The sequence below is a fragment of the Dama dama genome, chromosome 14, assembly GCF_033118175.1.
Source record: "Dama dama isolate Ldn47 chromosome 14, ASM3311817v1, whole genome shotgun sequence".
NCBI classification, from domain to species: domain Eukaryota; kingdom Metazoa; phylum Chordata; class Mammalia; order Artiodactyla; family Cervidae; genus Dama; species Dama dama.
Window position 1 is genome coordinate 57,018,945 of NC_083694.1, and position 12,666 is coordinate 57,031,610.

Here is a 12,666-nt window from a genome sequence, read left to right on the forward strand (position 1 = left end):
TCTGCCCAGCAGGGGTTATTCTGAGGAAGGAAAACAGCTTGCTTTGCTTTCACAAGTTATAATTTGCTTCTAACCTCCCACCAAGATCTGTATCAACAGCCTTCAGAGACAAACCTTCCCCACATGTGGGTTTCACTGCGTTGCAGTGAATAATCTGCCCCTGCATTGTCAGCAATGGCACCAGGGTTAATTATCACAATTTGCTGATGTGCTTGGCACCAGTGGGTGGAAAGTGTTCCAAAGTTAAAGAAGGGCACACTGGTATTTCCAAGTGATTCAGCACAAAAGAAAAAGACTCCTGAAAACTGCAATTCTCAGCAACCCACCTTCAACGTTTTCACAGCAACCGTAAGGCTGTATTTCTTCCAGACGCCAACGTAAACCTCTCCGTACTGACCACCCCCAAGTTTGTGCTTCATGGTAATGTCTGTTCGTTCCATTTCCCATTTGTCATGGATGGGGGACACACCGTAGACTGTAGGCTTATTACACTTGGGCGCCGGATAGTGTAGTGTTGTCACCAGCCCATCAGCCACCGTGGAGTGATGGTGAACAAGCTCGGCCAAAGTGCTGAAGCGGCTCTCAGCAGTTACATACACCTGGTGAGGAGAGCGGAGAAAACTAAACCAACTGAAAGGGGATCCTGATCTCACTGGTCTCAAGATATGAAATAAGCAGCACTATTCACAATAGCCAAAACACGGAAACAACCTAAATGTCCATCGACAGATAAAGAAGATGTGGGGTGTGTGTATGGCAACGGAATATTACTCAGCCATTAAAAAGAACAAAATAATGCCATTCACAGCAACATGAACGCAACTAGAGATGATCATACTACGTGAAGTTAGTCAGAAAGAGAAAGACAAACACTATATGATATCACTTATATGTGGAATCTAAAATACGACACAAATGAACTTATCTATGAAACAGAAAATCACAGACAGAACAGACTGGAGGTTGCCAAGAGGGAGGGGGTCGGGAAAGGGATAGAAGGGGTGCTGGGGACAGCAGATGCAAACTGCTATATACAGAATGGATAAACAAGGTCGTACTTATAGCATGGAGAACTATATTCAATATTCCATGATAAATCATAATAGAAAATAATATAAAAAGAATGTAGATGTATGTATAACTGAATCACTGTGCTGTATAGCACACATTAACACAACACTGGAAACCAACTATACTTCAATTTTTAAAATGCTGATTTAAAAAAAAAAGATGAAAATAAGGCATTATCTTACTGAGACAAATGGAAGAATTATGGAAGAATTTAACCATGATGGTGGGGGGCTGGGTGGAGGGGAGGCAGCCAGAGAACTTCAGTTTAATCTCATTTAAACTACTCTTCTTATGATTCCTAAAGTAGCTAGAGTCTGAAGGGGAAAAGCTTCTATCTCTCTGGATCATCAATGTTAGAAAAAACGCCGCGGGAGGAAAAAAGCCGCCTCTAAGGACCGGTGGTAAAGGCCTTTATTGAGCGGTCGCTCTCGGGCAGAACTCCCGGGGGCGGGTGAGTGAGGAGACAAAGGGAGTCTGCGAGGTATGAGAGGGTGGGGAGGGGTTTTATAGCCAGGGCCGGCGTCCAAGCCAGGTCTTTTCATATAAGGAAGAAAGCGCGGGCTATTGCGGCGGTCAGTGTCCAAGGGCTCTGTGTTGGTACCTGATTGGACCAGGCTGCAGGGGGTCGGTCCCCGGAAGTTTAGCCAGCCTCCGGAATTTGCCTTGCGGCACTTTCCCGGGGCATGCCCCGACCTTTCAATCAAGATCACTGGTCTTCAAATATTTTTAAGCTGAACAACTAAGGAACCCAAATATAGAAGATAAAGAAAGAGAAGTGCTGATTAAGGTAGGTAAGAGGGGACTGGCTTCCTGTAAAATTTATTAACTCCCACCCCAGAATTTTACACAGAACATAATTTGAAAACCACTGATTTTAATTTTTTTGGTAGAGAGAAGGTATTCAAATATCTTATGATTTTTATTTCATTAAGATGCCCTTTTGAGTGTCCAAGCAATTTTTGAAAAAGAGCCACAATTTTATTTCAGAAAGTAAACAAAACAGTAGTTAATTTGTGATAAGCAAGAAGAAGGATAAAGTAGGATAGCAGTCTCTGAGCCTTATCTTCCAAGGGAGCTTGTTTATTTTTTTAAAAAGAGATTTCTAGTGTATAACTCACCCATGATAAACATCTCCCACACAAGAGAATTATAGTATTACCAGCACCCAGCAGCCTCCCTCCTGCCTCCCAGCTATTGACCCCTGCAAAGGTAACCACTCTGCTGACTTCTAACACCTTAGATTAGTTTAGATTGTGAACTGTACCTATGCAAATGGAATCACACAATAAGTATTGTTTTGTGCCTGTTTTCTTTCACCCAACTTTTTTTACTGTGATATAATTCATGTATTTCTCCAAAAAATTCACAATTTCAATTGTGCAATACAGTGATTTTTAATAAATGCATTGACTGTCCAACCATTACCACTATCTAATTTTGGAACATTTTCATCACCCTACAAAGAAACCCCAGACCCATTAGAGGTCATTCCCACTCCCCTCATCCCATTCCTCAGTAATCACGAATCCCTTCTACTCAACTTGATGTGTAAGAGATTCATCTATGACTGTTCTAGAGGGCCAGATAATAAATATTTCAGGGTTGTGGCCACAGTAATTTCTGTTATTACTCAAGTCTGCCGTAATATTGAGAAAGCAGCCATAGACAATACATAAACAAATGGGTGTATCTGCATTCCAATACAATTTTATTTACAAAAGTAGGCAGCCCAGCGGGTCACAGTTTTTCCTAGTCATGTGTGTAGCAGTAGCAGGTTCACTTTGTATGAGATTCCATTTTACAAATATACCCCAGTTTATTAACTCAGTCCACAGCTGGCAGACAGTTGGGTGTTTCTAGTTTCTGGCTACTACACGTAACTCTTCTATGAACACTCCTGAACATGTCTGCTGAACACACAAGCACTCGCTTCTGTTGGGAAGACAACCAGAAGTAGATCTGCTGAGTGGCCCTTATATCATCACTTATCTGATTCTGTTTGGCTTCACGAAGAAAAAATATGTCTTATAAGGTGAGGCAAAGAAAATTAATCATTTACTATTTCCTACCTTTTATCAGCCATTATCTTTTATGGAAATTATCTCACTGAATGCTTCCAATAAAATAGGATGGGAAACTGAGGCTTAAGTAAGGTCACAACATGAATAAATGATGGAGTTACCCAGCAAACCAGATTTGCTTGCTCTAAAGCCTATGCTTTTCCCCTACTATTCATATCACAAAGAGATAAAGAGTGGAAGAAACAATTCAACCTAAATTTATTGTTCACAGTGTGGAAATTCCTTAAAAAACTGGAAATAGAACTGCCATATGACCCAGCAATCCCACTCCTGGGCTTACACACCAAGGAAACTAGATCTGAAAGAGACACGTGTACCCCAATGTTCATCGCAGCACTGTTTATAATAGCCAGGACATGGAAGCAACCTAGATGCCCATCAGCAGACGAACGGATAAGAAAGCTGTGGTACATATACACAATGGAATATTACTCAGCCATTAAAAAGAATTCATTTGAATCAGTTCTAATGAGATGGATGAAACTGGAGCCCATTATACAGAGTGAAGTAAGCCAGAAAGAAAAACACCAATACAGTATACTAATGCATGTATGGTAACGATAACCCTATATGCAAGGCAGAAAAAGAGACACAGATGTATAGAACAGACTTTTGGACTCTATGGGAGAAGGCAAGGGTGGGAAGATCTGAGAGAACAGCATCGAAACATGTATATTATCGAGTGTGAAACAGATCGCCAGTCCAGGTTGGATGCATGAGACAAATGCTTGGGGCTGGTGCACTGGGATGACCCAGAGGGATGGGATGGGGAGGGAGGTGGGAGGGGGGTTCAGGATGGGGAACACATGTAAATCCATGGCTGTTTTATGTCAATGTATGGCAAAAACCACTACAATATTGTGAAGTAATTAGCCTCCAACTAATACAAATAATTGGGAGGAAAAAATAAATAAATAAAATAAAATAAAAAATAAAAATATATTTATTTTTCAAGGACTTCCCTGGTGGTCCAATACTTAAGAATCTACCTTGCAATGCAGGCAATGAGGGTTCAATTCCTGGTCGGGGAACGAAGATCCCCAGGCCACAGAGCAACTTAGCCTGCACGTCATAACTATAAATTTACTGTTCAATAGAAGAACTGACATAAACCTATGCTTTACCGTTTATAAAGTAAGACAGTTCCATTCTAACATAGCCATTCTTATACGGTTGGTGTTTCAAACCTACAAAGTGCTAAATGACTGATTGACCTATTTACATTAACATACATTAATGATCAACATCTGTCTTAGAAGCCTAAAGTTTTACTCTTTAAACTTTCTGGTAGAGATTATTATAATTTTCATAGATACAAGGTTTAATTTATAAAATTCCACACATGTATTGGATGTACATGTGCATATCTGTATACTGATGATGATGGTTACAGTTAACTTATACAGCTGTTTCCTTCATTTTTCACCTTCAAATCTAGCTCATCTTTAAACTCTTAAAAGTAATACTGTTTTTAATTTCCATTACTGTATTGTTTTGAAAAGAGTAATCTCTCTCTCACATGCCAAACAGCTCAAACTCACATCAGTGATTAGTTTCTTTCACGTCAGACATAAAAATTATATTCTTCAGTTATCCTGAACATTGTTTCTAAAGAGCAGGCCCGTCCACATCAGGAGGTGGCTGCGGGCCAGTCTTACCTTGCCATCCGCGGTGGTATTGATCCTGTAGTGATACACACGCCCCTCGTACCTGAGCGAGATTGACAGCTGCCCGGGGCTGCTCTCGCTCTCTCGCACCAGGAAGCTGCCATTGATGAGACTGCTGAGTAGGTACTCTGCTGCACTGCGGGACACAGGTCCATGGTACCAGGAATGTTTCTCCAGGCTGTTCACAGGGGTGATGTAGTTGCTTGGCACCCAGCCTTGGCCATTCTTAGAGCGAACTTCACTCCACTCACCATTCTGGTTGTAACCAAGGACTCGGAGCTTTTCACCTGGCCAGGAGATCATCATAGAGTGAAAGAAAAGATGTAAGACTTTATTTCAAACAGAAGTAGTCTACTGTCAAGCTTGAAGTTCACTGAAAAAATGAATCAAGAACTTTTAAACCAAAACAATTTTTTTTAAAGTAATGAAAATGAATTTTGCTATCATCATAGCCTGATTGATATTTTTAGCTTGTAGCTTAAACAAAAGAAGCATACTTAGAAATGTTTTTCTGGCATTATCGATAGGGTTTCAAAAGCTTTTATACTACAGGAAACTCCATATATGTAACTAAGGTAGCACACAAAGATTAAAAGGTTACTCGAATGTCTGGAATAGGACACGGTCTCACGCCTCAAAAAAAAATGAAATTAATTTTTTCCTCAAAAGAGTCTGCCATAGAACATATATATGGTTCAATGCTAGCAGCAATCAAGGATTAGGGATTAGACATGTAAAACACAAAGTTACTTCTAAATTTCAGTTGGCAACAAGGCTACAAAAACCATCAATGCAAAAATAAAAACCAAAAAAGCACAGACCACAGAGCTATCAGCAATATTTCAGAAAGAAAAGTGAGGAGGTAGGGGTCGGCAGTCAAGACCTCGAAAGCACAACCTTTTCCAGGACTCAAGTTTTAAAATAATTTCCCTCCCATTCCCCATAATGAATGAATCCCCCATCTGCTCCTCTCAAATCAGTGTGTGGCAAAGGAAAGCTGAGTCTGAAGCTGGAGCCTAAGACTCATGTTACTCAGAGTATCTTTGCTATCAATTTCAATGTCCTTGATTTCTCTAATGAAGTTGTGAGTATCAACTTCAGACTCCCTAAACATGCATCCTTCCCCTATACTTGCAGCACAGGCAAAATAGGAAAGGTGAGAGAGATCATTATCAACAAATGATAATTTTAAGAATCCTGAGACTTCCTTGGCAGTCCAGTGGTTAAGACTCTATGCTCCCAATACATAGGGGCATGGATTTGATCCCTGATCTAAGATCCCACATGCTGCATGGCAAGGCCTTACACCCCCGTATCTGAGAGATGCAAGCGTTCCTATCGAGTTCACATCCACCTCTCAGTGTCAGACAACAGAAGAAAGCTGCAGCAATCAAAAGCACACGGCCCAGTACTTATCAAGCAAAGACTGTTGGGGAAAAACTCAACATTATTATTCTACCAGTCATCTAACTTTTTTCAGTGGTCCACAGAAATGTTTGCCATAGTATGACTTTCTATTTGCCCCTACTATCTCACTCAAGACCCTGGGTTTTGAATCATTCAGTGAGAAAAAACACGGGTATGTGCACGTGTGCACACACACAGAAAACATACGCACGTATAGGCAGACAGTGCGTGTACATGTGGTGGAGGCAATGCACAAGTGTGCTGATAAACACTCCCCAATCATATCTGCAGGGAAAATAAATCTTAGAGCTGTCAGAAAAGCTATATAAGACTTGTCAGTCTGCAGCTTTTCTCTAATACTCTTAAGAAAATGAGAAGACTAAGTTCTTTACCAAGTACATTATTCTTCCTTACAAAGAAATGATAATGACAGGTCATCATAATCAGGATATAGTCGAACACTCCAGGTTTTGGGCTATTTGTTTTTCTCTTTTTTGACAGTTAGGAGGAGAATTTTCCACTCGGGAAGTTTTGAGTACCATGAAGATTAACAATGGAATAAACATTGACCCTATTGCCAGAGGAAACCTAATTTTTTAATTCAAGCAAAATATTGCCTTCAAAGAAAGAACTAAAATAAATATTGTTATTTAATTTAAAAAAATATTTTGTCTTTTAAAATAAAAAAATCAGCTTTAGTATGACATTTTATATTAAATTAAAAATAAGAACCTGGATAAAAACCTGGCATTTCATAGGTTTTGGACTATACAGTCCATGGAATTCTCCTGGCCAGAATACTGGAGCAAGTAGCCATTCCCTTCTCCAGGGGATCTTCCCAACTCAGGGATTGAACCCAGGTCTACTGCATTGCCGGCAGAATCTTTATCAGCTAAGCCACCAGGGAAACCCTTAAAAGAAATCACTGTTGATTATAAGATAAACGAATTCCCACTTTTTGAGATGCATACTAGTAGTTGCCATAACTGCTAACTGATGAATCAAAAGACTCTCTTTATCAATGTATCCCTGGTGACTGAGCGATCTTGGAAAATACTGACATAAAAATTATATCTAGGAAAGAACGTTCTGAGTCACCTTCACCAACTTTCCCACTGAAGCACCTTAAAGTAAAAGACTGTGTTGTAGTGCTCGCTTTGGCAGCACATATACTAAAATTGGAACGATACAGAGAAGATTAGCATGGCCCCTGCGTAAGGATGACACAAATTCGTGAAGCGTTCCATGGTTTTTAAAGCAAAATAAATAAATAAATTTAAAAAAAAAAAAGACTGTGTTGTAGCCCAAAGAGACTACCTACCACACAAAGTATAAAATATTTCTGAAGTCCTGTATCCTAAAACTGTGTAAAATTTTCCTCCCATCATAAAACACAGTTCCACACACATACAAATACCATCAAAAGCATGTATACATACCATCATCCCCACTCTGGCACATACATATACCCCAGAAACTCAGTTTTAAGCATTTCTGCTTTTGATGAATCTAGCTGGATTTTAAAAATTGTTGTATAAAAATATTTTATTTCAGGGTAACATTCCTTGAGTGGAGACCTGTCTTCTTAATTTGGTGATCCACTCTCATTTACTATCTCATTTCAAACCTTACAAATAAGAGAAGTATTGTTTGACAAAGAATCATTTACACTTTCACGTAGCTAAAAATTATCCAGAATCTTATTTTTTCCTACTAGGAAGCTTTCATAAATTTGAAAGACAAGAAAAGTATAAGCAGATTATCAATCCAACTCACGTATACAATGACAATGCCCCACACGCCTGTTTCTTTCTCATAAAAATTCCATGTTTTCTGCCCTTGTTCTTAAAACCAATAATGGATGTTTTTTACATGATTATGTTCTTAGTGTTCTCTTTGTTAAGAATTTACTACTGAAAATAGTACTCCTACTCTGTTATGAGTGTTATTGCAATAGAAACCCTTCCTACTAGTCCTTCCACTAACTCACATAAACACAAGTGAGAGATAAGTCGTCCAGGCCAGTGCTGCCCAAAGCAGGGCCACAAGATAAAGATGCTTGTGCCAGAGTGTCAATCACTGGACCACTCTCTTCAGTTTTGTTAGAAAAAAAGAAATGTCAGCTGAACTAAATAATAAGTGTACTTAGCAATGTAGTTGTTTTACATTTTGAGTACAAATTCTTAATCTCAGCGTAGACTGGTAATGAATGGTTCTCAGGAAGTCAGCCCACAAATGACGCTTAGAGGAGTGCTGGGGTCTGGACACTGGACTCCTCTCAGTGAGCCACAGTTCACTGAAAAGAGGTGTACGGTAAACCTTACCTTTGTGGCAAACAGATGCCGGCATATTACCTACAGAACAGAATTCTGAGAAGGAGTCGAGTTTATGCATATATTGTGCGGTGTTCTTTTTCTAAAGTACTTTGTCTCATTTGAACCTTAATAAAAACCCTATGAAGTAGATAGGGTGGCTTTATCCCCATAAAGGTTTTAAAAAGAGAATGAACCAGAGGTATCTGGGCCCAAATTACCTACCTAATTCCAGTCAGAGGCAGAATCCAGAATAGATCCCATCATTTCTTAACCACTAATAAAAACTGAAAAGTGAGAGGATGTTATGCAGAAACTCACCTTTAGTGATGCTGAGTGTATTATCACCACTTGCTACAAAATCATAAAGTGCAACAAAGAGATTAGGGTCACTCTCGGTGGCTCCGAGCAGGTTCTCCTTGGAGCTCCACCTGATGGCTTCGTTCAGGGCCTGGGGTTCAACGTCACAACCGTAGGGGCGGTGCAAGGCTTCTGAAAGACATAGAGAGAAAGGAGTTTACACTGAGTCCAAGAGCTGGAAATTCATTTGAATTCAGTACACAGACAGTATTTTAGCTGTTGGCATTACACTGGTGGCTCCAGCAAGGAACAAAACTATACACGTGGTGTGGAGTCATGGAAAATGAGCAGATGGCATGTCTCCGAAGCAGGAGAGAAATCTACTTGTTGAAAACATAACAAGATAGAGTAAAGAACACAAAATGAGCATTTAGCTGTGATGTTTATGCATGAACCAAAATCAGAGGTAAATGAATAGGAAACACAGTTTCCTCAAAATGAAAGAATAAAAACAACCTCAAAAAGAAATGGCAGTTCATTTTATAAAACATACAAGATATTTTGTCTAGATGATGATGGTTTTAAGAAGGAACAGTTATGTTTTATAAGTGAAGTCCTCCCAAAGTATCTTTCTCCCCTTACTATCTCCATATAAAACAAATTGCAGAAAAGATAACAGGGACTTTAAGAAATATGTATAGATTGTATTAATCCAGGCCCTCCATTTACATATAGAAAATTACAGAAATAATGCTTTTAGAAAAAAAAATCCTAAAATTATCTATCAAACAGAAAAGTGTTTTGGTTTAATACAAAATATTCTTGGCAACCCAAAATACCTTTGTACTACCATGTACAGTCTATAACATAACAGCTTTCCACTGTTAATTGTTTTAATGAAAAAAATTTTTACCTTATTTTCTTTTCGTACACTTTTAATAAAATACTGTAACTTAATTAGGGCTCTAGAAAACACAGCCAGCAATGGACATGATTTATTGAGTTTCTATCACCTGTAATGGTTGAAGCCTTGTAAGACCTGGTTTCTTCTTCAAGGCTTTGTGGTTCCTTGTTTAGTTACACTAAACAAACAGGTGATCCTTATGCCATGTTAGTTCAAGATCACCTGCTTCTCACAGTTCAGGATAATCATACCAAAAATACACTGTTCTTTCAGTAGCAATTTTGTTAGTCACTAAAAATGGGTTTTAGTGGCACTCTGCCACTATGCAACTGCCTCTGTCATATAACAATTCTTTTCTAGTATGTTTCTCTCTCTTCCACTCATTTTTAATTTAAACTTGGTGTTATCATATATGAAGAAGAAAAACCCTTGAATCTGTGGTTTTATTTTCCAATCCAATCCCTCCTCTCCACCTGTACTGCCAATGTCTTAGTTCAGATTCCCAACATCTCTCACCTGGACTACTGCCTCCAGTCTTGTCTCCCTCAAATCCATCCTCCAAACAGCTGGCAAAGTGATCTATTTAAAACAAAAATTTGACCATGTCACTCTTCTTAAGATTCTTCAGTAGTTCACCATCAAGTTAAAAATCTCTTTTAACAAGGCCTTCAAGGTCTCTTATAATCAGATCTCCACCTATTAATACTTCTCTAGCTTCACTTCTCTCCCATTCCACACCTTAAATTTTAAATTTGAACAACCACCATGATGCTTCCTACCTTTTTGCCTTTGTTCACATAGTCCTATCTTCCCAGAATGTGAACTCATCCCACTCTTTTTTCTTTTTTTTTGACAGGCTGACTTCTATTCATTTTAAAAACACTCAACTTCAATGTAACCTCCCCTTGGAAGCTTCACATGCATTACACTTGCTGCAGTAATACCTCCTATTTTTATCCTCAATTTATGTTCATTTCCCCAACTTTTCAATGTGCTTCTCAGCATAAGAACTTTATCTTTTTTCTTGCAAGAGTCACATAGTATGTGTTCAGTAACTTTTGACTAAATGAATAACTAAGTTTCATAAAAATATAAGTGACAGGAAACAATGAGGTGTCTTTTAAACTTAAAATAGCATTAACTAATGTTTTTTAAATGGCTTCATAGCTGTCTATATCCTATGGACAGAAATTCCTCTTGTAGCTCAGATGCTTTCCTAACAGTTTATTTCATTCTTCACATTCCTTCTTCCTCTTAAAAAGAATATGTTTTTTTAAGTTTCACAGCTAATTAAATCATTTTACATTAAGAAAGTTACCACAAACCTGAAGATATGTCCAAATGTACTGAAAAGATAATTTGAAACAGGTATCTTGCTTCTTGTTTAAGCACATAATCACAGTGAATATGAACAGCTGTATTATACACTGAAATAAACTAGGATGACCAAACTTGAAACTCTTTGACGGCTCCCTATCTTAGAATAAAAGCTAAAGTCCTTACGAGGGGCTTTGCCCAATTCATCTTCCTACTCTTCCTTCCCTACTTTACTTCATTCTGAGTACTGGCCTCCCTGTTATTACCTGAACAAGACAGGCATACTCCTACCTCAGGACCTTTGTACTGGCTTTTTCATCTGCCCCAAACAATCTTCCCTAAGCTACTGACACAACATTTCACTCAAATGTTTCCCTCTTGGTATGGCATTCTCTAACCATCCTATTTTAAAATGCATCTGTTCCTGACAACACTTCCACATCCCCTATGTCTCCTTAACTAATTTCTCTCCATTGACATATCACCCCCTAAAATGCAATTTACTTACGTATCATCATGTTCATGTGAGCTATTGCCCCACCTCACTAGAATATTAGTTTTATGGGGAAAGGTATTTTTGTCTGCTTTGTACACTGATAAATTCCAAGCACCCAGAACAGTTACTGCATATAAGAGGCTCTCAAGAACAATTTATTGAATAAATGAATCACACATTCTGCTATACTTACAGAGTATACACTGAGAGGACAAGAGACAAAATTCTGCAGTCAGAAAAGGTTTCAGAGAAAAGAAAGCATTTAAATTGGATGAGCACACTTAAAATGGATTTCGCACTGATGACAGGCGAATGACAGACTGTCAAAATGCAAGGATATGTCTATGACACGTGATTCATCTGTACTGGAGAGGAACTCCATCAAACTCAAAGGAGGATTTTTAAAGGCAAGTCAGCCTCTTAAAACCATGTTATTTGACAAAAGGAGAAAAGAGAATGAGACCTTCAGCACAATTTTATGAAAACTTAAACCATATACACATGCCAAACAATACTGTACATTTCTCAAATATACAAAATAATAAATACAGGAAGACAATTTCTGAGGCCAAAGTGCAAAAAGAACCAGAACTTGGAAAACAATCCTTTTTATTCTCCAATCCCCTTCTTCCCATCTCTGGTTTTTACAGTCTTTTTGGTCAAGTCAAACAATCTTATTTCCTTCCTTTCTTCTTTCTTCCCACTCACTCTTTTGTTCTCACAGAACTAAGGGTCAGTTTCCTGTACAATCTGCCTGCACAGGATATCCACTTAAACACCATCCCACCTACTAGCACCAAACAAAAGAGGAAATTTTCCAAAGACAAGAAACATCCTAACATTTTCTTGAGAATGAACATGTTTTAAATCATAAGGAGTTAAAGAGCTAAATGGAGGTGAAAAAGCTAAGGCATGAAGACAAAAAGGGGAGGGGGGCCTATAGGAAGTAAGTGCCACAGTGTTATCTAGAACATCCAGCCTACGCGCCTTTCCTCGTCAGCTTAAGACAGACAAATCTGGATGATTCAGAGGTACCGCATCTGCCCAAATACAAGCGCACAGGCTGGGAATGTTTTATTTTTGAACAATGTTAAGTGACTACTATATATAA

The 12,666-nt window shown here is 38.6% G+C and overlaps 1 protein-coding gene and 1 non-coding gene across 9 annotated transcripts in view; one reads left to right on the plus strand and one right to left on the minus strand.

Annotated features, from left to right (window-relative positions):
• The window catches only part of ABL2 (ABL proto-oncogene 2, non-receptor tyrosine kinase), a 96,837-nt gene that overhangs the window by 12,917 nt on the left and 71,254 nt on the right, over nt 1-12,666 (minus strand). For 4 of the 8 annotated variants that reach the window (XM_061160821.1, XM_061160816.1, XM_061160818.1 and 1 more), the window contains exons 2-5: nt 10,259-10,321; nt 8,860-9,030; nt 4,811-5,106; nt 327-599 (exon numbers count right to left, since the gene is read on the minus strand). In XM_061160821.1, coding sequence (XP_061016804.1) covers nt 327-599; nt 4,811-5,106; nt 8,860-9,030; nt 10,259-10,321 — 803 coding nt within the window. The remainder of the gene's footprint in view (nt 1-326; nt 600-4,810; nt 5,107-8,859; nt 9,031-10,258; nt 10,322-12,666) is intronic. The other 4 variants (XM_061160823.1, XM_061160819.1, XM_061160824.1 and 1 more) reach the window with 1 other exon arrangement.
• LOC133069791 (U6 spliceosomal RNA) lies at nt 7,375-7,479 on the plus strand. Its single transcript, XR_009696004.1, has one exon. It is a non-coding gene; the product is annotated as a U6 spliceosomal RNA (small nuclear RNA).